The 26,775-nt window shown below is 36.4% G+C and overlaps 1 protein-coding gene across 1 annotated transcript in view; it reads left to right on the top strand.

Annotated features, from left to right (window-relative positions):
* CDC40 (cell division cycle 40) overlaps positions 1–26,775 on the top strand; it is a 37,903-nt gene that overhangs the window by 5,807 nt on the left and 5,321 nt on the right. The window contains exons 2-12 of the mRNA XM_085306873.1: positions 142–228; positions 1,853–1,982; positions 12,246–12,329; positions 13,997–14,136; positions 14,717–14,813; positions 16,503–16,642; positions 18,628–18,702; positions 19,450–19,495; positions 20,627–20,728; positions 23,465–23,580; positions 23,830–23,963. Of these exons, the coding sequence (XP_085162999.1) occupies positions 142–228; positions 1,853–1,982; positions 12,246–12,329; positions 13,997–14,136; positions 14,717–14,813; positions 16,503–16,642; positions 18,628–18,702; positions 19,450–19,495; positions 20,627–20,728; positions 23,465–23,580; positions 23,830–23,963 (1,151 nt within the window). The remainder of the gene's footprint in view (positions 1–141; positions 229–1,852; positions 1,983–12,245; positions 12,330–13,996; positions 14,137–14,716; positions 14,814–16,502; positions 16,643–18,627; positions 18,703–19,449; positions 19,496–20,626; positions 20,729–23,464; positions 23,581–23,829; positions 23,964–26,775) is intronic.

The raw sequence follows: 26,775 nt of genomic DNA, 5'->3' as shown, positions 1-26,775 counted from the left end.
ATTTGGCTAAGTTACTATTCTCCTTTCCAGTCCTAAAAATGTCAATTTAAAGAAAAAAAATTAATTTCATCTGAAATGGAGTAATGTAATTTTTAAAGGTATATGTAAAAATGTTTTGTTAACATGCCTGTTTTATTTTAGGAAGATGTGGAAACAGGAGTCCACCTTGATCCTGCTATCAAGGAAGTTCAGTACAATCCCACTTATGATACCATGTTTGCACCTGAGGTAAGATATTAGACCAGAAATGTATTTGGCTTTAAAGGGAAGAGGTTCCATTAATCTAATGTGAAATTCAAATAATATGTATCTTCTTTTGGATGCTTGCTTTATTTAAGATTATAGTTTGGGCAAACTAAGGAAAGAATATAGAGGTGTGCTGGTGGTGTTTTTATATGCTTAAATTTTAATATTTTTCTGCATAAAACTGTACTGAAAGAAGTATCTTGACGTGTTTATCAAAATTAGAGCTAAAAGTTAAAAATCAAGCTTGAAAGATAGCATAAAAGTTTTCAGTAAAGCAGATCGACTGCATGAAAATGGTCTTGTTACTGTTTTCACATTTTCACTGTGTACTCAGCATGCTATTTAGATCAAAATGAATGGTTGTAAGATGGCTTGTGGATACATGGCTTATGAGAAGAGAATTTAAAATTAAAATTTAAGTACTATCAATAGAACTCTATTCACGTCAATGACATTTAAGTATTTTAGTAACTGATGTTTTTCTAAATGTACATAGTGCAAAACCATTTGCACAGAAATTGGTCAGCCTGCAGTGTGAACTGCTTTCTATTTTAATTTAACTGACAGGCTAGCTGAAAGAACAAAATAGCTATTCAAGCATTTAACTTTTCTCAGTATTTGACTTCTTGTACAGTTTGTCTAGTATTAGATCGGGGGCTAGCATTCCAGATAGACAGAGGCTAGTTAGTGCCATAAATTGTTCCTGCTGTCTAAGGTGACCCTGTGTCAGTATGAAGTTCTTACATTCCTTGTGCTTTATATTTTTAAAAAAAAAAAAAAAAAAACACCTTTGGAACCACATAAGCAGGTCTTTTCAAAGCAGGCTTACATATATGCAACTTTAGGCAGGCCATATCAAACCCGTACAATGTGCGAGCAAAATACTGGTTTCAGACTTACCATAGTGGTGAGTGAACTTACCGTGATGTTATAAACATTTCAGTTAGGGAAACCTAATGTGGGACAGTCAGTTGATTGCTGATTGACAAGCACACTTGTTATGATTAAATTCGGTTTGCTATTACTGTCAGAATATTCTATTTGCATTTACTGTTCAGATACCTTCTTTCTCTTATCCATGGTAAAGTCAGGAAGACATTTGTCATCTTGCAAGAAGAAAGGCAAGGCAGGGTTTCATAACTGCTTTTTCTGCAGTAATGCAGCAAGTCCCCTAACAGCTTTTTACACACACAAAATTGTTGTTAGYCATGTAATTTCTGTGTTAGCTACAAGACTTCTGTAGAACTTGATTTCTCCTTCTCCCGCTTACAAGACGTAATACACTACTGTCTTTTGAATATGATTGTATTGATCACATGCTGAATGTCAGTCTTTTGTGTCAAGTAATTGCTATTGATTTGTCCTCTTTACCAGTAATATAAGCTAGAAAGTTCAACCATAAAACTAGCTGTTCAAAGCAATAGCAGACTAAGAAGTTTATTCAGTAGTCATAAAGAAAAGGAAAGCTGAAGTCACTTTACTCTTTTTGAAACGCAAACCATTCTTGGTCTCTCACTCAGTCTTTCTCTTTAATAAAATAATGCACACACATACAGATATAATATTAGTAATTCTGATACACTTTCTTTTAACATTATTTATGTAGTTTGGACCAGAGAACCCATTTAGGACTCAGCAAATGGCTGCACCTAGAAATATGCTTTCTGGATATGCAGAACCAGCTCACATCAATGATTTCATGTTTGAACAGCAAAGAAGAACATTTGCAACCTACGGTAAGTTCTTAACAGTGAAATTCACCTCCACTTTCATTATGCCCAGATTTGACAAAATAAGGTGTTCTTTATAGAACAGTTAATAGGACTTCAAGTTCTATAAATGGCTGTTTAACAGTGTTATTAAAATGAGGGAAAGCCTTTGAGAATCTGCACAGCTGTAGGTCATAGTATTTATTTGGGAAATCTCATTTGGTAATTCCCTCTGAAACTTTAATCAAATATATGAGCTCCTGCCAAACCACTTTTAATTAAGGCTTCTATTAGTTGTGTCAGTGTAGAAGACAAAAAAAAATAAATAAAAATCTCACATTCTAATATAACAAATAACTGTAGGTTTGTTATGCAAATTGATTCCTGAGGTAGTTCTCGGAAAGCTAAAAGCAAGTGCCTTTCTGAAGTATCAGGTTCTTCATAGAAGTTGCCTCTGTAGATACATGTTAAATGAATGGCAATCACAGGAAGGAGTACCTCTGCTGAAAATACTCTGTGCAAGGTCACTGAAGCTTGCAGCCTCAGAAGAAGCCTTATGAGAAGTTTTAAGCATTTGCTAGAGCTTTTTTTTTCCCCCAGAGGTGTGTCTCCATAGGGGTAATTATTATAGTTGCTTCTTTTTTATCTCAAAAAAACTTCTTTTATAAATAGTTGTATTTGAAAAATGAAACGTGCGTTTTGGGGAGACTTGCATTTCAAACAAACTTACTATGGGTTCTAAGAAAAATGGATTTTCCTATAAGGAAAATGTGGAAAGATTATGATTTCTAAGAACTCTTTGGGCTATATTTGAAAGAATGAAACCACCATGTATTGACATATAACAAAGGTTAATTTTTCTCGTGTGTTTCACTGTAAGCCTTGCGCTCATGCTCTCAACCACATTCACTCTCTCTCTCACTCATGCTCTCTCTCGTTGCTTTATAACCTTCGAATTCAGTCTGCTGGGCAAATTCTGATACTGCTTGTACAAATTGTAAAGTATCTCAGTGCTCAACTTTTTGCACAGCAGACTTGCAACTTTCTTTTTTATCTATATTTGCATTCAGAAGACCACTCCCTCACGTTGTCATACCTCAAAATCACCTCCCCACACATGATTCCCCTTAACTGCGTTAGGGCTGTATGCATTTGTGAATTCACTTGGTGTGTTCTGTAATGGAAACAGGTTGAGACTTTATTACTAACAACTTTAATACTAATGTGGGAGGCAGATACTACAATGAAACGTGGATGAAAAAATTACCTAAAATCTGAGACTTCAGCATCCTCAGGTTTTTTTTCAGATTTGATTACAGGTTTTCTTGTAAATGTTACACTTTGAAATGGGTTTAAGATGGGTTTTTCTTTTGCACAGTTTTAGCCAACAAATACTTCTCACTGAGCTGACATGGAATATCATCAGCAAAATATAGATATTAAGAAGTGGATGTTTTAGAGCATAGCTGTAGCTTATTTTTCTGCAATTTTAATATTAGAACTTGACAGACAATGCCAGTCTAGAGCTGATTCAGAATCTGAATAGACAGATTAGTTTTGTTTACAGAAACTATATGTTGCACCGTGTGTGTTGTGCGTTATTTTTTTCTTTTTTGTGAGGGCGTTAGATATATATTGGAAAGAAGGGTCTGCAGCCAAATAGTGTTTGACTTCTTGTTTGCAAGGTTGGGTTGGAGGGAAGATAGAACTACTATTCAAAGCCTACTCAAAGCTTCTGCTGCTAGCTTATATCATCAATGTGCAGCAACTGCCTTAAATACTGTATTACAAGAAAGTATGAAAATGTTTGAGGGAGGTGATCCTGCCCTTCTGCTCAGTCCTCGTGAGGCCTCATCTTGAGTACTGTGTCCAGTTCTGGGCTCCCCAGTACAAGAGAGACATGGAGCTACTGGAGAGAGTCCAGCGTAGGGCTACAAAGACGATCAGAGGGCTGGAGCACCTGCCCTCTGAGGAACGGCTGYRAGAGCTGGGCCTCTTCAGCCTGGGGAAGAGAAGACTGAGGGGGGATCTTATCAATGTGTACAAGTACCTGAAGGGAGGGTGTCAAGGGGACRGGGACAAACTCTTTTCAGTTGTCCCATGTGACAGGACAAGAGGCAATGGGCAGAAATTGAAGCACGGGAAGTTCCGCCTGACTGTGATGGGGAATTTCTTCCCTGTGAGAGTGACGGAGCACTGGCACAGGTTGCCCAGAGAGGTTGTGGAGTCTCCTTCTCTGGAGACACTCAAGGCCCGCCTGGATTCAACCCTGTGTAACGTGCTCTAGGTGACCCTGCTGAGCAGGGAGGTTGGACTAGATGATCTCCAGAGATCCCTTCCAACCTTATCAATTCTATGTTTCTGTTTTCAAGACTGAGAATATTGGCGACTGCAATTACCACATTCAGCTTTTTAGAAGTATTCAGTAGGTAATGATTTGGATGCAGTGAGAATAGAGCTATGAAAAGGCTGTGCTAAGCGGTTTAAACAACAAGAACTAGCTTTGAGAAGCTGAAGTTCAAGCTGGAAGATACAGTAGATGAGCCTGATATCTTGGCTTGCTGGGAAGTCTGTTGTGAGCTGTTAAAAACAGCATTCCTTTAAGCTGTCAGAAAACTTTCTGTTAAAAAATTCAGTATTTTCCTTTTCATTTTGGAAGGAGGTGATAAATATCTTCTTGGAAAAGACCAGCAAGTATAAAAGTACAAATGTAATTGCTAGGCATAAATCAAATTCATACATGTTTTTAATGTCTAATTAAGTTTTAGCATATTGGAAGAACAGAAAGTTAATTTCTTTAATTGAAAGCTGCAGATCTTGAGACCTTTAGCCACAGTTAGGCTGTTTAGATGCATTATGCTATGGTAGGAGATCTCAAACAAATCTACAGTGGCTGGCATTTTGATAACCAGTAACTATAAATGAAGATCAAGTGTGATAAGAGAGAAAGGTTGATAACAGAGATCATGTATCCAAAATAACTTAACTGCTGCAGAGCCTCTGCCCCTTCAAAATGGAAATTTGTTTTATTTCAAAGGAAAATAAGAAAAGAGGTTTTATGTATCATATTAAAAAGTAATGCATTGCACCTTGCGAAACACCCTTTTTTTTAAGTATACCTTTTAAGTACCTTGCAGCTGTCTAATTTCCCTTGATGTCCCTATCTATTATGTTGGGAGAAACAACAAGCAATCATTTCCTGATCACCATTTCTGTGTTGTTTGTTATTTTATAGATCTCAGCCATAGTTTCATTTCTGTCATCTTTTTCCACCTGAAAAGCTCTTGGTCAATTTTGTTACTCCTCTGTTGAAGCCTTTTCATGCCTCTGGGCATGCTTGTCTGTGCTGGTTCTGCTATCACATTCTCAAGATGAAGAGCACAGGTGTACTTAGTATTTAGCATGAAATCTCCCCATGAATCTCTTCTGTGTCTTGATGAAGAGAGACGCTAGGAGTTGAGTTCCTAGAAATTCTTAAGTGTAGATACATTTTTATTTACCACCTTGAATAACKTATCAGTTAGATGTTCTCTTTTTAAACATTATATATCGTATGTTGCACAGCAGGAGCCTAAACATGGATCCACCAGCAACTTTCCTGCACTGTTAAAAAAAAMCATTATTTTACTGTCTTTTAATAAATTAACCATGTGAAGAACTCTGTGTTATACTGGGCAACTTAGGGTTTGTTTGTCTTTTTTTTTTTCCCCTTCTTTTTTTTTTCTTTGAGGCATTCAGCATCAACCAGGTTTCCATCATCCATGTGATTCTTGCCTCACAAATATTCTGGAGTTTTTGTCATTTTAAGTTCCCTCTAGAGAAAGTTGTATTGGCTGTTCTGCCAATATTCAAGAGCCTACTAATTGTTTTCTTTATTATAGTTTCTGCTGCATTATCCCTGCAAATGTTGAGCTGGTTGACCTGCATCTCCCCACGTCTCCTCTGAAGCATCTCTTAAAAGTTGGCATCACATTTGATATGTTCCATTTCTGTCATACTGAGGTGATATTAGGCAAGAGTTTATGCACTGTGGTTCAGCTTTACTTCTCTTGGGTGAATACCATCTGGTCCTGGTGATTAGTTACCATTCATCTATCTGTCTGTTTAGTCTCCTGACATTTCATTTAGAGACAGATATTTTGTCGTGTTGCCCATAAAGAAAGGTTCTAACACAGGAGCCTCTCCAAGCTCCTCCATAATGAACATGTGTTTAAAAAAACCTCCCTTTTTTATTTGCTACATTTCTGTCTTTTTCTGAGCACTCTTTTCATTCCTTGATATCTATTGGCCTTACATCCTGTCTGGCATGCTTTCTGCTCCTGAGGCTTTTGACAAAAGGTTAGCGTGTTACTTCTTATACCTTATGTGATTTGATCCTGGATCTTTGTTTTTTTGTTTTTTAACTGCTTTATTGTAAAGTCTGCTTTCAGTTTGCCAGAGTTTGATTCTTTGTATGTTCTATACTTGGATACAACTTCAGCTCTGAAGAACACTTCCTTATTTTTAATGGCTTCTCTTTACATGCTGTTCAGCTGTGCTCACTTCCTTCTGGTCTCTTTAAAGTCGTCTTTTGATAGCTGGCAAGCAGTAATTGTTTTTCTCCAACATAGTATCTTTATTTAAAGTGTGTCTGCTTCCAGAAAAGGCGTTCCTCTTACTTTCCACTCTTTTTTTAAATCTTCCTCATTTTATATAGCCCTCTTGTTTTGATACTGCAATGATTGTAGTAAATGTTTTTGTCTTTATTTGCTTCCTCAAAAATGTTCATTCATACTATTTTATGTTCATTGTTAAACACGTGACCTTAAAAATATCTTAAATCAGGTTTTCCTCAATGCTCAGTTCTTTCTTTTCTTGTGAATCTCTAACATGACTGCTTCATGGGGCATGTATTTTATCTAAGAATGTTTTTTCATCACATCTTGGTGCAAGACTTGCAGAGTCTGCTACAAGGAGGTGACTAAAATATCTCATTATTACTGTGCTTCTTTCCTTAGCACCTGTCTAATCTCCATTATTGTTTCATGGGTTTTTCTTCCTTTTTGACTGAACAGTAGTAACAGAGTACTGGCAATTGTACTTTCCCCAACTTAAATCTGGAATTTCAATCCAAAGGATTCTCTAATGCTTGTTAACACTATTAACCTTTTCTGATTTGTCTACAAGCTTTCCTTAGTATGAAATAGTAGCATGTTTTTCCCCTTGGGTTTTGCCATTTATTTCCATATGCTCTCTGCTTAGTGACAGTCTGACTTTCTTCCAATTATGTCAATATTATCTTACGAATTATATTAGTGTCTTGAAGTGTGAGACTCAAATTTCACTATATTGTATTTTTAAATTTTATCATTTTTATATGCACGTTTGGGTTTTCTGTATCTGTGCCCTCAATTTAAATGGGACTCTGTGCTTATTGCTCTTGCTGTTACCTGAGTTTTCAAATTTCTGTGCTATCTTTTGCTTGAGGATATGGCATTCTTAGGATGGAGTGTCATTCCAAATTGCTTATTTTTCTTTAACTGTTGTCTTTTCCCCAACTGTTTAATTGAGAAGCACTCTTTGAACCTTCTGTGTACCAGCAGCCTTTTTAATCTAGGCAAAACCTACCCATCTTGCAAAGGCACCCTTTTATTCCGCAAGCGTTACAGAGATTTTCAAAGAGTATGTTTAAAGATCTTCAGCTGCTCTTTGCAGCAGACGGTCTCTTGAGAACAAACTGCCCTTCCAGAATGTATTTTCCACAAATTCAAAAATACCTTAGGCTTAATTGAGTCACTGTTGTACTGTATGATCTGGTCATGGATACTAAAGAAGTGTTGAATGTAGATGTCAGCTCTCTGAGATTGACCAGATTTCAGCTTCCTTAACAAGAATGTCTCTGATACCAGCACTAGAAGTAGTCAGATGTCTACTACTGTCTCTTTATTCTTTGTCTAGGATACAAAACATTGTAGTTCAGGCCTATTATATGTAAAAGGAAAAGCCAAATCTTAGACTAGTCTGCTGATTCTCCTTTTTTTTTTCCCCCTTAATGATGGACCCTTAAACTGCTGGGTTCTCTAGAAGATATAAAYCCTTGTATTCTGAATACAAACTTGCTTTTCTTGTTGTCTTCAAGTCCCTAGGAGCAGTCAAGGAACACAGATCCTGTATCTGTAGACAACGCCTTGAAAACCAGTCATCTAGTCAAATCTCTGAGTTGTCAGTATTATTTCAAGATCATTCCTGATGTACTCATCTGCCCTATTTTTACACCATCTGCCTAAATACTCTATTTGTGTTTTTTTTTTTTTCATTAGTATGATAGTTAATAGTTTGTTGATGCTACTCTGAAACTTTTTTGCTGCATACTCAAACTACTTCTTGGATTCCCTTCATCAGCCCAATCAAACCATGACTGTTGTTGTCTTTAGTGTTATACATATTGAAAACTACCTTTGGTTCCATTAATTCCCCCCCCTCCCCCCCCGCTGTCCTTCCTCAGCTCTTTAAACTGAAAAACATGTTTTTTCAGTCTTCACTGCTATGTGCCCTTCCCCAAACATTCTGTCATTCTTGTCACTCTCCATTTTTCGCCTAGATTTTCTTTTTAATACATTGCCTGAAATTGGACAGTATTCTGGAGTGGGCCTTTCTAGAACTGTTTCATGTTTCACATACAGTTTTCCCCCTTTTTAAAAAAGTCTCAGATTCTTCTTTCCCTTTTCTCCTCAACAGTGTCAAATCGACTTGCTAAGTTTATGATCCACTGCTACCCTTGTTGCCTTTCCATCTCCTGTACCTAATCAGTTATTTCCTTTTTTTGGTATTTGTCATTCAGCTTCTCTTTGCTTCAGTGAAATATTTCACACTTGTCTTTGTCAGCTGCAGGTTTTGCAGCTATGTGATTCTTTGTTGATAGCATAATCCATGAAAATATTAAATAAAACAGTCCAGGCAGACTGCTGTATAATCCTGTGTAAGATGCTCTCCCAGTTTGTTGGAAAGCCATTGATAATTCCTCTGCGAGTCTTTGTTTCTAACCAGCATTACATCTGCAATCATAGGTAATCTACCCAGCTTTGAATCCACTGATGTAAAGCAATCTCACAAGGCCAGTCTCCTTATGCTGTTACAGCTATTAAAGAGAAGGTTTTCTCTCTACAGAAAGAAGCCACTTTTCTCCACAAGCCACCATACTATAAATGGCCAACAGCCAAACTGGCATTATTTTTGTTATAATATAGCCTTGGAACATGACCTAAAAGACCAGGACATCCTAAAATGCAAATATTTATTTTTCTGTATCTGCACCCTTAGCAGAAGCAACCTCTTTCTTCTGAGCTCTGATATGAACAAAAGCAGTATGCTCTTCTTAATTATATGTGCATTTTTAGACTTCCAGTGTAAAGGGGAGTTATGGATTATTTTTTACATGCTGCACACAAACTGTTAGTGAATATGGTAGAAAAATCATTTTATGTCTGTTTCAGCCTCAATACTCATGTTAGAAGTGGACTACTTTTCTGCAAATGCTTCATTCATGCACCATTTAGTATTTTAAAACCTCTCCTTCACAAGATATTAATGTCTTATTAAATAATAAAGTCTTCTGTCCATGAATCTCAAAGCTCTTTATGAATATTCAGAAACTTGAATATAACAGGATTAATTCATTTCTAAAACTGGTGTATTAGAGCCTAAAATGACGTTGTTATGTTGGAAATGACGCTTCTGCTTTTTGGGGGGGTTAGGTTTTTTTCCCCCACCTACTTATGATTTATGCAACAGCTACAGTCACAGTTGCTTCTCACAGCTGTAGATTTTATTTTCGGATTACTTTGATTCTCCTGAGAGGCCAGTTCTCTCAGGATCAGTTAGTCCAGCTAAATTGTTTCCTATACCTGAGCTACCTTGAGTCTCTTTACACTGCAATACACAGTTTGGTGTAAACCTGTTTTAATTAGCTGTTGTTCTGGAATGTGCATCAAAGTTCTGATTATTTAACCAACCATTTTCAGATATATTGAAGTTGTGGGTGTAGGTGGAATTGTACCTTTCYTTTCTAGAATATAGCATTAAGCCTCAACCTCCTAAATAAAATTGAAGAAGATGTAGGAGTCAGGGCACATTACATGGCATACCAGCTGARTAGGATAAAAGCAAGCTGTCTTTTGCAGCTGCATTTAGGAGTCTCAGCCAGAGAAGAAAAGATGCTCTTTCACATACACTAGAAAGTAGAAATTGTTCAGAGCCTTTCTATGAGAATGGTGCTGGACCAAATTCAATTCAGCTATAAGAAGTCTCAGCTTCCACGGGAAACTGTGCTTGGCCCAGGGGCCCTATTCATTAGAATACTGCCCCTCTTTTACAAGTACCGAGCAAATAGAGTCCTAGAGACTCTGTCAATACATTTGGAGGACAAATAAACCACTGTATTGATTTTGACATAAATCCAAAGTAATATCTCTCTGCTGTTAACAGAAACCTTGTCATTTGGAAAAAGAACTCACTGCACTACTGGCTTAATAGAAGCAGGCAGTTAAATCAGTGAAAGTCTAATTGCAGTGTCTGTAAGTTCAGTTATCCATGAAAGTGAATCTTAATCTGGAATAAGTGTTTTGTTTTTTGGTTTAAGTATACCAGGGATTTATATTTCATAAAAAGGTATTGTTATATATTCTGTCCCTGTATCATATTCATGGAGTATCTGGAKGTATGTTTTTCTGCAAGTGGGTCTTATTGGGATTAATGCTCCGAGCAAAGATTTTTGGCTGTCAACCAGAGCTGATATGCAGGAGGAGTGAGTTTTCCTGTAGGAATGTAAGGTTTTGCCTTACTCTTGCCATGGCTTTTTTAGTAGTTTCAGTGTTTTTGTTCCAACATCTAAGTATAAATGAGCTGGACCATCTACCAGGACAGTGATCTTTTCTGAGAAATGGTTGTGGAAGTGATGATCTGTGGCTGTTGGAGCGATGTTGTTAGGTTCCCAACTTGTCTGCATCTAAGTGCTTTTATGGGGGCAGTAGTGTCCCCAGGTGAGATGGGGAATCTCCMAAGATATATGATTCTCTTTGTGAATCAACAAAAGTACAGAAGTTGGATTGTAGGCTGTAGAATTTCTTTGATTGTGTGTGTGATTACTTTGACTAGTGGCTGGATATCTTTTCCTCTTTTTTTGTTTTGGTACAGAGAAATGCTAATTGGGTCCTCAAAGGTTTTTTTTGTCATTTGAATACTATTTAATAAAAATTGTTGATGTGTCCACCAGGGTGCACTCTTTCCCAAAAAAAGTCCTAGTGGTCAGTAGTTGTTCTGTGCACCTGTTCGGCAGACACTAAATGAAGTTATTTGTTTTTCTTATTCCTTTAAGATCATGTTATCCACTTCAAAAGGAATGGAGAGAGACTGTAAGACATGCATATTAAAATGAGAACCTCAGTATCAAATATTGTGAATATCTTGAGTATCTATGAAATGCTGGAATGTAAGATTATGCAGCAGGGTTTTTTTTCTTTTTTTTTAAACAAGATTCAATAGCAGTAATCAGGAAATGACAGCACAACTACTTAATTCTTTTAAAAATTAAAGGCCATTGCAGCTTCTTCCAATACCTTCCCAGTTAAAGCAGCTGTTTTCAGATGGAGGAAACAGACTTTCCCAGCCCTATGGGAAGTAGAATAATTTCTGTAAAAGAGGCAGAATATGTGAAAAGCTCTAGGAAATTCTGTTTACTTTTATTTTTTTTCCATCTCTGCTCTCTTCTTTAGCTGCCACAATACGCAGGACCACTGGAGATGAGTAACACACACTTTGGCCCAGTGGAGGTCCTGGGAGAGGGCAGGGGGCTGTGGGGCTAGAGGCTTCTGCTGAAGCCAGAGCAGTGGCAGTGGGCTGGTGTATGCCTGAGTTATTGGCTTACCAAAACCTGAACCRAAGCAGGGTCTGTTCCACACTAATCTACCATTTTTGAGTGGGGCTTTTCTTTATCCGTATTAGAACTGGAGTGGGTTGCTCTAACATTTCAGAACATAATGTTTGCGTTGCAGCCAACTAGTTTGAAGTCCATGTTGATCCCACTTTGAGCAGATCATTGGGCAAGGGGCCTCCTAAGGTCCCTGCCTTCCTGAAAGACTCTGTGATTGTGACAAGTAGATGGATTTCAGACTGTCTACCCTTCCTCATCCCTAGATCCTTGGGAGCCAACAGGAGAAAGTGAAGTGTAGGGAAGAAAGTAATATGACATACAAAAGTAAAAAATAATAATAATACATTTTGAAATAACAGKTTTTTTTTCTCCTTTTGTTCTAGGTTATGCATTAGATCCCTCTATAGATAACCCTGAAGTTGCTACCAAGTATATTGGTTCTGTAGAAGAAGCAGAAAAAAATCAAGGTAAATAATTCAGAATCTCATATAAGTGATTTGCAACTGACTACTATTTCTATTAGCTCTTCACTTAAAAACTGAATAGGTATTGGCAGAAGAAGAAAATAGTGAAATGTCTGGCAATCATGCACTTAAGAAGAGACAATAAATGAAGATGTGTTGCAATTGTAATGTTAAGAGGGAAGACAGATACTGAAAGGCTTTGTTACTCTGAAATAGTGAATGTTTCAGGCTATCTTTGTGTCAAATTGCAAATGAGGATTTGCAATTGGAACCTAGCATGTGTCCATTACATGAATAGAATTGATCTGTATGTTTGGGACAGAGCTTTTTGGTCCTTCTAAGTTCTGTCTTAGCTAACAGTATCCTGTGTCTATGTTACAGTGCGTATATGTTAGTCTAATTGCCTGAATGATACTCCTCAGTAGTGTGAAGCAAACTGATCACTCTATATACCACCTCTGGCACTCCTTTGGGGATTTGCATGTTATCACTACTTAGTGGGGTTGAGCTGTTTGGGTTATTTGGAAAGGAAAAACCACTGGAAGATGGCCAAATGGTAAAGACATAGCATACCACTGAGAGGGCTGGCTGCCAGAGGCAGTGGGGTTTGTAATTAATACTTTGATACACGATACTTAACACTCACRGTGGCTTGTTTACTCTGGAATATTGTACCTGTGTAAACTTTACAGCCAGTTATGCTTTCCCTTGCAAGTATTTGTTCTAACATTTTATTAGCATGTGTATATAAAGATTCTTTGTCTGTGTTTTCAGACAATGAACCTGTACAAGATTATTTCTATCTTTCTTTCCTAAGTAAAATAGACTTAGGTGTAGCAACTACATTAGAAAGAAATAGCTACAGTTAAGATACTTTAAAAATAAAAAGTAAACTTGTTGATGTTCGAATTTTATTCATGTATTTTAAGAAAATTCTTGACTTTTTAATTTACCATCCCTCAATATGACTATTGGAACTCTTTTTGGCTCCTTTGTAGTAAATGAGTATTTGTTTTGCTGTTGGAAAGCATTGCTTGAAAACTGCACTTAATTGTATGTGCAGTTCATTGCTTTATCATCTAACTTTTTGATTTTTCTCATATTTTTCTTGTTTAATGTTTTTGACAAATGAAATTCTGAGAGCACAGCCTTTGTGATAAGCTAGCATTATATGAAAGAACAAGATGATAGGATGCAGATGACTGATCTCTCACTAAACTAAAATCCACAGAAGCTGTCATTGAGTGTTTGGTGGGGGGGGGAAGGTGTTTTGGATTTTCTAGGAAATTCAGGGCAGGGAAGGGATTAGAAGTCAGTTGAATGGACTTTCAAACTYAGAAATGTTTAGTGTGTGCAAACTGATTTATTCATACAGTCTGCAGTCTTACTGTTAAAAATTTGTGGGTATGTGCGTGGTTAAATATTCGAACAAGTCATGATAGAGAGTTTAAGTCATTCCTCTTGTTACTGTAGATAACTAGCAGYGTTATAATTAGACAAGCTAACAATGTTTTGGCCCCTAGATGCTTTTTTCATTTTTGGGGGGAGGGGGGTGCGTGTGTGTGTTGGAGGGATGGTGGTGGTGATTTTCATTTTAAATGGAACATGATGTGACCTGTTAAGCTGTAGTCTGTGTTGGCAGCTAGGCAGTGTGTTGTTTCTTTCTTCAGGCTTAACAGTGTTTGAAACGGGACAGAGGAAAGTAGAAAAAAGGAAAAAATTCAAAGAGAATGATGCATCTAACATTGATGGCTTCTTGGGACCATGGGCAAAATACGTTGATGAAAAAGAAGTAGCTAAACCCTCAGAAGTAAGTGCTACTTTAATACAATAGATGGGAATTATTAGTATGTTGCAGTACAATTATTATGGGGTAGTAGCAGAGCTCCAGCTGTGTAAGTAACTTTCTTGGTCAGGTCCATGCTGTGCTTTARGGTAGTAGAAACATTTCAGGTGATATGTTTGAATAAAATGTTCTGAATATTCTGTATTTGCAAGACTATTTCAAAACTGAATGGTCTGTGTATATGTTTAGCATGTAGAGTCTAAGTTATTAATGAACAGACGTGTCTTGAAAAGAAGTGTAAATAAAACATTTTTTCAAAAAAACCCACCTCCCCCCAACACATATCCTTATTTTTCAGTCAACAGTGCTTAGCTGTAGTCAATGAATAAGAAGATAATGTCTAATTTTTTTGGTGTACATATCAAAATCAGTTTGAAAAGCTAAAGATACCTCTCCTTTTTTTTGTAAACAGAAATATTTCTAATCTTATTTAGCAAATAAATATATTTTTAATAATAAGTAAATGTTGGTTCAGTTCTGGATTTGGTTACGTGATTCTAAATGTTGAATTTTTTTAAAGTCAATATCATATTTATTTTTCCAGGAAGAACAGAAAGAGTTGGATGAAATAACAGCCAAGAGGCAGAAGAGAGGAAAACTAGAAGATGATAAACCTGGAGAGGAAAAGACTATATTACATGGTAATGCCATCTTCCTGTCTGTTCTCATTTTCTTGCTCGCTCTGTTTTCTTACCTGCTGCGTTAATTAGTAAGGATGGCAGCCAGCCTCAGCAGTTTTGCTGAGGCACCTTGATGTTTCAGTATTGGAGATAATATAGTACTCACTGGCATAAGCATAAAGGATATGGAAAGAGATAATTGGACTAATTCCTCTTGGTACTGTGAAGAGCAGTATGGAAATGTCATCGTTAAGGGTGTTGGTTTTATTTATTTTTAATGTTACTAGACAAGCTCACATAACCCTCTGCCATTTTACAGAACGCAAAGTTTTAGGTTATGACTTTGGCTTAGTCTCAGCTCCAGAATTATTAGTTTTATGTGTTTTTTTGTGTTAATAACTTCATCAGCAAGTAGTATATGCTTATATATGTACAATTCAGAAAATTGCTTACTTATGCTTCCTCAATGGTTAATGTAAATTCTTGCTGTCATACTGTGAAAAATAGTGTAGTCAAATAATKACCTGATGGAAGCCTATACCATATGGTTTCTTTTAAGGGAAAAAAATGCTTAGGTCTAATTTAAGTAAGTAAAATGAAGTCATTTTTTTTGGTAACTTCCAACTCTCTGTATGCAAAACAGTTCTGCCTTATATTGCTTGGGACAAACAGGTAAACTGAGTGTCTCTTGGTTAACTGGTTCTTATAGCCAGGTTCACACACACAAGCTGGAGTATCCTTTCTTGTGTGCATTAAATGGGAAGTGGATGTGAGATATGCGTTAGTGACATTAGTACTTCATTCTGTTTATGTATAGCAGATTGTGACAGTATTTACTTAACAATGATGAACACAATATATTTAAAATTTTACCCATTGAGCTTCCTGTAGAAAATAACTTCAAACTGTTTATTTTGTATCCAACTTTTCATGGTCTCTACCTGAAATTTCACAGCGAAAGCCCTTATAGGATAAACTTTAATTTTCTCAAACACAGACTTTCTGGAAATCCATTAATAAGCCATTTTGTGAACGAATCTAAATAATCAGTACGATATAAAAGATCACTGGTACAGCCATAACTGCTGCAGCAATATGCCCAGAAACAGAGAAATTGTTTTATCAGGGAACAGCTTAATGTCATCACTGTACAACGCAAGTCTACTCTGAAATATCCCTTCCTAAGCACACTTGTCTGACTATCCAGTCAATTTTTAAATCTGTGTCAAGATCACGTGTTGGCTACTGCTGGCCAATGCTTTTTCACATAGCAGGACTGGATCTTTTTCTCCTGTTTGTAGCTCAGTTGATGGGACTGATACAGCATTGAGCGGGCTGGAATGTGAAGTGCAAGCAAATACCAGGCTTAGAGTTGCACATTATTGTAAAGTTAGTAGTGTTAGTGTAAGCAAACCCTCATTGGCCTGAGGAACTCTTCTAGATGTTGAATGATGAGCAAGACCGGGATGGGAGAGTTGTCTTACTGTTCAGATTCCAAGCTGAAATGACTCTTTGATATCAGCTGATACCAAATTTAATTCCACATCTATGACCTATTAAGTGAGTTTCTTTTCTTTTTCTTTCACTTTAGAGCAGAACATGTATGTTGAGAAAAATCTTGATTATTTGCAGCAGTTCAGGCTTTCTAAGATTATGACCTCTTGAAATGCAGTATCTTGGATTCTCAGAATTCTGTGTTTCCCTTTTTAGTCAAGGAAATGTATGACTATCAGGGAAGATCTTATCTTCATGTCCCTCAAGACGTTGGAGTTAATCTCCGTTCCACTGTGCCACCTGAGAAATGCTATCTTCCAAAGAAGCAAATTCATGTATGGTCTGGACATACAAAGGTAGGAAGTCTTATGTCTATGAGTGTACATCATAAAAACACATTTCATTTTGTCTCCAAGGCTAGTAACTTTTGTAAGACTGAAGTATCAATAGAGGGAAGAGATACCTTCTTGCCTCCAAAATTACACGTATGGTTTTGTATATGCCTATACAAGGCATTTGCATACTCAAATGTGATCTTGTTTATTTATCTGCATATACTTTTACATGAACATAGTGACTTCTTGATGTCCTTCGTACAAGTAAGGAGCAAATACTCTTCACTGACTTCTATGGGATTTGGAGTTATTTTCTAAACTATCATGCAGATAAGCATAAGGCTAATTCTAGAGATCTCTGAAAATCACATCTGTATTGTAGAAGTGCTTAAGGGCTATTTCATATCAAACTTGTGAAAAGTTCTATAGACTTTTTGATTATAATGCAGTAGCATTATACAATTCCTCAAATACAGCTGCCAGCTTAAAAGGTCTGCCTGGTTAGTTGTATGTTCTCCATAATGATATTAAGTAATGTTTACAATATCTTCTTATGCCAGAGCGTGCAACTATATATGTACTTTCAGTATTAGAACAGTGTTTCTCTAATCAAGGTTGTAGAATCCTGTACTTGACTTGATGTTTCTTTAGCCTCTAAATTTCAATATTGGAAGAAAGGATAATACAGGGGAGCACTTAATTATTTTCAGCTGAGTTTCAGCTCTAAACCCTTCTTTAAAGATTGCTGTATCAAAGAACTCGTATTTTTCCAGAATAACAGCTCATTTCACAATCCTCTAGTCACTTCTGTGTTTATGAAGATAAGCACAGATTAGGACAGATTGATACGTAAAATATCTTTTTCCTTCAAGCAAGCAAGATAAAAATACAGATGAGAAGAGCAAAACGAAGACAAGCTGATCAGCCTAGAAAAGCTGGAGGAATATAAGGAGGCAGCAGCAGGGAGGATAAAGCACTTGACTCTCAACCAGAGTGGGAGGAACTTGAAGGAGTATGAACAGAATAATTGATGTGATATGGAAAGAAGCAACATCAAGCCATGAGTACTTGGCAGTTCTCTGGACTTCCTCTGCCAAGAGTACCTGAAATATAGATGGGAAAATGCTGTGCTCAGGGATTGAGTTCGGTGTCTATAAGTCACTAATAGTGTATGTAGGAAGTAGAGCAGGCTAGAAATTCTTTTCTGTAGGAAAGTTCCTCACCTAGCCTACCTGAAAAAGTCTGATATACAGAAACTTCTGACAGAAATGTCATTGAAGGAGTTTCTTGGGTCAGGTAGGAATAGTTTAGAAGGGAAAGGAGGACAGGGCATTAGCCCTAAAACAAGCAAACAGGAACAATGACCTCTGCCTTTTAAAGCATTTGTTTTGGGTTTTTCATTTTTGTTTCTCTTTTAACTGGGAAAAATAGCACTGTCATTACTTCCAGGAGTACTGCAGCTCATCCCTCTAAAAATAGAGGTATACTGTAGTATTTGCAGTTGAATGTCTGCAAAACTACTGCTACTGGGGAAGCCTGAATTAGAAGTGACCACAGGGACTACTTTGATGCACCTGTAGCACTGCTACAGTGTTGGAATTCATATTTAAAAAACAAAATACAAGTTAGTTGGATAACAGTGTACTGCAAAGAGCTAAAGTTCTCAGGAGAGGTTTCTATAATGTTGGCATTTGGTCAAAATGTCGCCCTAACCTACAATTTGTATTTCTTTGTTGTGGTTGCCACAGTAATGGTGTGGGTGTTGAAGGAAGGTATATTACAGCTGTTGAAGTGAATCAGTTTCTTCCCAGTAACAATTGTTCAAAATACATCACTATTTTTAAAATGAATTTGGAGTGTGTTGTTTCTTTTTCAGATATACTAGCTATATATTTTATGAAGATAAGCTATAAGATTTGTTTATTTAAAAAAAAAAAAAAAGGAGATGAACTGAGGAAAATCAAAGATCTAGCTGTTCCTCTCAATGTTTATGTTCTTATTTACAGGGTGTCAGTGCAGTTAGATTGTTTCCTCTCTCTGGACATATACTATTGTCTTGCTCTATGGATTGCAAAATTAAGGTGAGTTACTTTTATAATTTTATGTACATATTTTATTGTATTTAGAGCACTTAAATATTTGGTATTTCTACCATGTACCTTTCCATTTATGTTAGGTTTTTATTTTCTCACTTGATTTTTTTTAATCTTTAGATTGCAAGCTCTTTGGAACATAGACAGAAGTAATGCCAAAAACTGTGGGTGTTAGAACACCATTAATCATTTAGTAATAGCATTTAGAAGGTCGCAAGTCCCTGAGGTTGTTGCCTTTGCTAGTGTAATAATACATTTGGTATGAAACCTAGTTTTATAGTTCACAAATGCTTGAGTAGGTGCTACTGCTTTTATGAAGTAATCTTATTTTAGTACAGCATACATTATATTGTTAGAGATATGTGTCTATATATAGAGAGAGAGAAACGTGCTATATATATATATATATATATATATATTATATATATATATATATATATGAAAAGCAGAGGATTAATTAGCAAAATAAATGCCTTATGGGCCTCAGGGTTGAAATTTGATCTGATCTTTTTACTTTTATAGGGCTTTTTGTTCCTGTGGTGACCAAGCACTCTTGTGAATATGTATCTTAGTTGCAATTAATCATTTTTAAGTGATGTTGTCATGTATGTTTACACTTGATTTCTTAAAAGATACTGTTATATATGTTTGCACTTAATTTCAGCACCATTATTATTTAACAAGTGTTGCCTTTTCTTCCCCATCCTTTTTTTTTTTTTTTTTTTTTTTTNAAAGCTATGGGAGGTATATGGTGATCGAAGATGCCTACGAACATTTATTGGTAATAGTCTTTATTTAACTGAGCTTTTAATTTGTATTTAGAAAAACGTCATGGAGGGATTTTACTTAGATTAGCTTGTGATTTTTATCACACATAGAACATGTAGGCATTTGAGACAAATGATGTCCAGTATGATCTGGACAGTAAGAATTAAAGAAACTGGAAGGTTTTAGTGAACCTTTATCATTATTCCAAGTAACTTAGTGGTGGTATAACACTTTAAGATCCTTAAAATGTTAGTTTACTGTATTAGTCCATACTTTATACAAGACTCCTTTTTCTTCCACATGTCCATAAGAAGTCACATGTGAAATTAAATGATTCCAACCTCCTGTTCAGAATAACAGTCCTCTGTATTTATGCAGTGAGGGCATCTCATGGTCTATTGATCTCACTATTTAATGAGGTGGTCTTTTCTGGGCCAGCTGAATTTCTAGTGCAAAGGCATCCGTATTGTGGGGGTGTGGATGAGGATGGGGGTTGTTTTATTTTGTGTTTTTAAGTTCAGGTACAGTCTTTGTTCATATAACAGACTGCTTTTGCAGATGGTTAAAGGAGACAAATATGAACTTAGCAGCCTTCACTGCAGAGCAAAAGCATCTGATTCTTCTTTTGAAATGTGAACATTTCTAGAACAGTGTTTTGAGTGAATATATGTTGAGTAGCAACAAAGTCTTTTTTTTTACCAAATATTTCTGATGACAGCACTATGATAAAGATGATGGATTAAAAAAATGGTCCTGTCTCAGTGGATTATTCTTTCTAAACAGTTTGATAGTGTTTTAAACTTCTATTTCTGCTTCTAACAGTAGTTAGAAAAATCTTTGAATCCAAAAATACTTTACATTTTGCTTGCATATCAATTTATGAATGATACACAGCATTTGCTTTTGTGCAATGCTATTTCTCTCTCCATGCTTTAGAGATTTGGGTTGGTAGTTTATCTGTTGAGTGGAGCTGCTGGAACTAGGTTTACTAGGGCTCACGAAGAATTTCTGTAAGCAGTTTTTTAGTTTTGCTTGTGTTGCTAAAGACTAGTCTGTTTCTTAACTTGAATAATGTTTTTTCAAAACCTTAATTCTTAGCATGAATAGGTAAAAGTTTATCATCATGTTTTCTTCTGTCTTTCAGGACACAGTAAAGCTGTTCGAGACATCTCTTTTAATAATGCTGGCACTCAGTTTCTCAGTGCAGCGTATGACCGCTACATTAAACTCTGGGACACTGAAACAGGTGGGCTTGTATTTATGTATACTGTTATTTGGCACTGTGTTTAAAAGTAACTACTGAGACCTAGGATCAGTCTATCAAGTTGTTTCCAATTATCTTTTATATCCTCTTGTCATTCAGTGTTCAGGCATTCATTACAGGAATGCTGTTCTTTTTTTTCCAAATGTTTTATTGTCTTCTGTAATGATGCAATTGACACTGTTTTTGTATTTCTATTTATTTGAAAAGTCTCWGTCAATTATTTGTAGTCCTAGAACAATTTTGAGTAAAAAGACAAATTGTACATACATTAGTCAGTTGCATGTTTTCATTTATAAGCATAGAATTAAGCATAGTCATGTCAAAAGTGTGATTTCAATACTTAATCTGGAAGAATTGTTATTATTTTTAATAAATTTTGTATTAAATTGAACGAAACCCTCAAAATGTTATATTGTTATGGAAAAATAGCAAATTTGGGGGGGTGCCAGAGCACAACTGTCCCTCCTACAAAGGATTTATATAAATTCACTAATGGCTGAACGATTCTTGCAAGTGCAGAATAAGAATTGAAAGTACTTTAAAATAACCTGTTCGACATTGAGATGCATTTTTTTAATCCTGCTGTTGCACCATCTGTAATGATTCAGCAGTACAGATCACTTCAGCCTTTTTCTTGTGTGTATTTCCTGTTTTTGTAAAGTTATACTCCATGTTTAAAATATTTTTGCTTTTAGACTTATCAGTAAGCAGCCACTTAGCTCATAATTTTGAACTGCACATTCTATGTTTACAGATCTGTCCAAAAATTTTTCTTAGCTTACATTATTTTTCTATGTAGGAAATGTTCTGCACAGGTTCAAGAAGAGACTTTTCAAAGTAGCAGTGCTATAATAACTATTTCACTTAGTGCAGTCTTACAAGCCATGATGTTGTTTTGTACTGACTCAGGACTTAGCAGCAGCAGTATGCTTACTCTGTGTGAAATTACTTTTTACATGTTCTTCATCTAAAAGGAGTTTTTCTAGCTCTGCAGCTTCAAAGTTCATATAGAAAGTTTTCTCTGTCCATCAGGCTATATCTTTTATAGTAAGCTAAGGTATTACAGTGCTAAGGTATTACTCTGAGGCTGGGACCAGCTAACGTGGTCTGGCCACACCAATGCCAATTTAAATTAGCTTGATCTCCAAATGGTGATTGTATCTAAAGTGCAAATTGGGAATGGTCCCTGCCCTTTGCTAACTCTTGAGCCATGCCTGGGAATTGGTTGGGAAGAGTGTGGTTTGTCTATACCAAAACCACATCAGGACTGTTCTGGCAGTGTAACAATAGAGAAGATTGAGTTCTGGTGCCTGGGGCTGTTTCTAGGTATTGCTTGATTTACTAATATAGATGTAGCCTCAAAAAGACACAGACAGCATAGTGATTTCTGACCAGTAGCAATGGCAGATGTACTACTCAATATAGGTAAGATGCAGTATGTCTTGACCATTTTCCAAGTTAACTCTTTTCAAAATGCTTCTAGATGATGTTGGATGAAAGGTTGGCAATCACTGGTATTTTGTTTCACTAGTACTTCTGCTGTTGCTATCAACAGTAGACTATATTTGACCAACTTATTCCATACAGACATTTAGATCTTGCTATTCTCTACAGTATTTCCATGACTTCCAGGAATGCATTAAGCAAAGTTTAGTAATAGTTGTTATGCATCTGTTTTGGCCTCTAAGAGGAGAACAGCAGACAGGGGAGTGTAAAGAATTTTTAATTAAATAGATTAAATCCTTATCTTAGTAAAGAAGATAGATACATATGGAAGTTTCACAGCCTAGGAAGCAGTCTCCTGCTCAGAGAAGACTTCACATTATTTTAAAAAGCACAATTTCTCTAGGGGAAATAAGGTATTAACCAGAGCCTTCTGCCCATTATTTCAATGGTATTTCAGTTAACCTGAAGTTGAAGAGCACTCCGAATAAGAAGAGATATAGAAATTGAGCTGCTGGGAGAGGGAGTAGAGGAGAGATCTGGTGTTTTCAAGAGCTGCCTAAGAGCAGCAGAGGGGAGTAAATTTTGTCAATATTGTTTAAAATGGGTGCATTTGAAAAAAGAAAGGAAGTTTCCATATTTGGAAAAGATGTTAGCGATGGTACCATTCATTTACAAGTGACAGATGAAGATAAAAGTTGGATTCCCCAGCCTTGAGTCAGAATTTGGTTACCTAGACACCTGAAAAATGCATTGTGCTTTTTGGACTAAAACAGGCTTCTGGAAGCTCATACAAGTTATGGAAGATATGTAATCAGGGTATTTATGGCTGAGGCTACAAGAGAAGGTCAGTGTCTTGTTTTGCAGTTGGACTACGCTTACCCTTTTCTAGGCTTAGGAATGAGGAATTTTTGCCTGAGTGCAAGTCTCTCGTCAGGAAGAACTCTGCTCCTAGTGAGATGATGCTTTATAAAGACGTTGGTCAACTTGCGACATCCTGTATGCTGACATGTAGGCTATGGAGCAGTTACTGTTTGGCAAGCTAAAGTTTGTGTGTGTATATGTTTATACAGATGCATGCATGCAAACACGTGAAAGATGGTCCAATTAAAGTGCATCGAAAGTTCTACCCTCTAATCCTCTCGGGGTATAAAACAAGTACTTCCTGCTTTCATGATGTAAAACTGAAATTTATGCTTTATCAATATCCACAATAAATTCATCAGTGCACAGAGATTCTGACCTGACCCAGTATGAATGACTTCTCTGTTTCAGGGCAATGTATTTCAAGATTCACAAACAGGAAGGTTCCTTACTGTGTCAAATTCAATCCTGATGAAGATAAGCAAAACCTCTTTGTTGCAGGAATGTCAGATAAGAAAATTGTGCAGGTATGTCTCTGCTTAATATCCTCCACCACTGATTTGTGTTTTCATAAGCAAGAAGTTGTTCCCACGAGTGACAATCTTCTCCCTCTCTCCTCCCTCCTCCTCCCCCTCTTTTTTTTTTTTTTTTTTACTAGACTCGCAAAGACTATTGCTATAGTATTTGCTTTTTTACTTGAAATTTCTTCCAAACCTGAGATAATAGGATTCTGAGATTTAGTAAATGTCTTGCTCTGAACTGTTTTTTATTTGTAGTGGGATATACGGAGTGGTGAAATTGTGCAGGAATACGATAGGCATTTGGGAGCTGTCAACACCATTGTGTTTGTAGATGAAAATAGACGATTTGTGAGTACATCTGATGACAAGAGTTTAAGAGTCTGGGAATGGTAAGTTTAAAATTTTGAATTTTAAGTTAATGTATTATGAGCAAACTGAGAGGAAGATAGCAGTTTATATTTAAAAGTGTGTGTAGCACACGGAAACTGAGGAGTGCTGAATTCTAGCTAGCTGAGAAAGAGCTGAATTTAAATTTCCCAAATTTTTATGTAATTACGTATGCTGTAGAATTATTCTTTCACAAGTAAAGAACCAAAATAATATTATATGTTCTTGTTACTAATTTCTAATAGCTGTTAAAGTTGACCATATGTTCCACAAACCCCTGAGTTCTGCCACTTGGTCTAGTATGGTTCCTGCTTCTTAAAAGCTTTTGTCCAGTAAAATGAATTATCCCTTACCAAGTCTAATTATAATACTTTTTAATCACTTTGAAATGATTCTTACTGTCTAATAATGAATTATTTTCACTGGCTTATTGCCCCACTGTGTTGCATTATTTGAAAATTGCTTTTAAAGTCTGTAAAACTTAATTCCACTGAATACGAAGTAAAATGCCTTAAGTAGCCCCAGTTTTGTTGGTGCAAGTTTTTATGGGCATCAGGCTGCATTTAATATTAGCATTAATTATTAATCATTTATCATTATCTTACTGCTATATCTTTTAGAATCATTCCTCTAGAGATTTTAATTTTTAAAACTAGTTACTTCCTATCTTGTTGTTGGATACTAACCAATCTATTTTGGCTTTGCTAAAGAGACTTTATAGATTTCCTTTTTCCCTAAAGAAAGCGTAAGACACAGCCCTGTCAGCCTGAAGCACGCTGCACTCTATTAGTGAGCTCTGTTATCTCTCCTTTCCCCAAAGGTGTACTAGCCCTTAAATTAACCTTTTAAAGAACCATCTGTGCTATGTTACATTAGTGTGTGTAGTTTTTGAATGCTTTGAATATGCATAGTGTTATATAATATTAGACCAGGATCTCAGTGTAGCTTCACTTCTATTTCTGGTAGTCTGTGTTTGTTTTTTTTGTTGTTGGTTTTGGTTTTTTTGGACAAATCATTGATACCCACAGTATGAATACAATAGATAACAAAAAAGTGAAAGTCTATCCAAGAAGATCTCATAAGAAACACCATTTTAAACAGCTTTCAATTTTAATATATTTTGGCAGAAAACAATAATCTTCTATTTCTGAAACTTTTTTTCCATGAGAATCTGGGGCTTAAGATTTTTCTGTCCTTTTTTGAAAGAATAATCTCATATCTTTTAAGTTTCCATTTTATTTTGCCCTTCACATATGAAAAGCTTTTGCACATTACAGCTGTTAGTTTGGCAGCTCTATGACTAATGAGTTCCTTCCTAGGATTTTTTTTTTTTTCTTAATCTAGACAAGAGACTACAATCTGTAGTATTTGGATGTTACCCAAGCAGCCAGAGAAACCTTCAGTATGTCTGATCTGCTGCTATCATTGCYGGTAGCAGCCATGGTAATGACCAAAGTCTGGGAACCCAGGCTTAGACTAGACATATAAAGCTGTCACCATATGTCGCTCCAAGAGAACCTCTGTTCAGTGCTTCATAATTAGCCCCATGTATGTGCTGAGCTCCTTAAAGAAAAATCATTACAGTGTCATGTCTGCTAAGCAATGTCTCCTGTTTGGTGAGTAGGAGTATCTCACTTGCACAAATCTGTTGTTTCCTTGAGATTGGATTGCCCTTGTTTCGTGAGCTTTGTGTTGATGGCTGAAATAAATAGCAAAGTGGGTGGATTTAGCCACTTTGTGGGAAAGAGCAGGAAAGGCAAAAAGGTTCTGGCATGGGAACATCGCAACCTGCTTGCTCCAGTAGCAGAAGCTATCTTTCTGAAGGAAAAAAAAAACATGTACTGAGCTTGCTKTGCACTGAAGAAAGAGCTCCCTTGTTCAGATAACGAGGAACTCAACTGTATACGGTGTTCTGCAACACTGTTCTTGGGGGTTTGGGAGGTTTAATAAGAAGCAAATGTAGTGCTGTCTTCCTAGCCATGACTTGAAAGTCATTCTCTACAGCCTGCCGTGACATATGCTGACCTGTCTGTAGGCATATTTCTATACTTTCAGGATCCAAATTTTTTACAGTGAATTAAAACTAAATTAATGCATTCTGTAGAGAAGATTCTGGACCTTGAAGAATTCCATGTTAAATTATTTTTTGCTGCACCTTGAATCTTCATTTACTAATTTTACAAGGAGAATTATTTGCATCTTTGTTGTTTTGGTTATTGCACCTGTTGACATGTTTAAGTGTGCAGTATTTTTCACTATCCTAGAGAAACAAAGCAGCCTTCAAAATAATTATGACCCGAGTATGGCCTTAAAAGCCAGTAATTAAAACCAGTCTAATTGCTTGGTTCCAATTGTCCAGAGGAATTTTGTAGTATGTTTTGTAAACACTTTGACTTGGCTGGAGCTGGTAATRGGATGGCGTGTCAGGCTTGATCACAGCGAGCAACTTCTCCCCTGGGAATTTCAGTCTTTTCCCCAGGAGTTCATACGTGCAGAGATTTCACTGTGGTGTGCCCCGAGTTGCGGTTGATTGCTGAAAGTTCAGGCTGCGAGTATAGGGCACTTACAGATCGGATGGTTTATTTAGTGATTTTTACACCCATTTGGTTTTTATCTCTACAGCAGTGATATTAGTTGACATAGATGTTGTATTCTCTCCCCTTTCTTTTAGAGAGGCTGAATGTTTTGTCTTGTCTCCTGTATATGTTTCTGATGCTACCTGGATAAACAGTGAAATGATTTGGGGAACTGACCTTGGCGACTTTTCTTTCCTTTAACCTTCAAGTCAGCCAGTAAAAGACCTATACAGCAGGA

Source organism: Rhea americana, unplaced genomic scaffold (genome assembly GCF_003343005.1).
Source record: "Rhea americana isolate MKP2758 unplaced genomic scaffold, rheAme1 scaffold_25, whole genome shotgun sequence".
NCBI lineage: Eukaryota > Metazoa > Chordata > Aves > Rheiformes > Rheidae > Rhea > Rhea americana.
The sequence above is the reverse complement of the archived record's forward strand: the minus strand, read 5'-3'. Positions and strand labels throughout refer to the sequence as shown.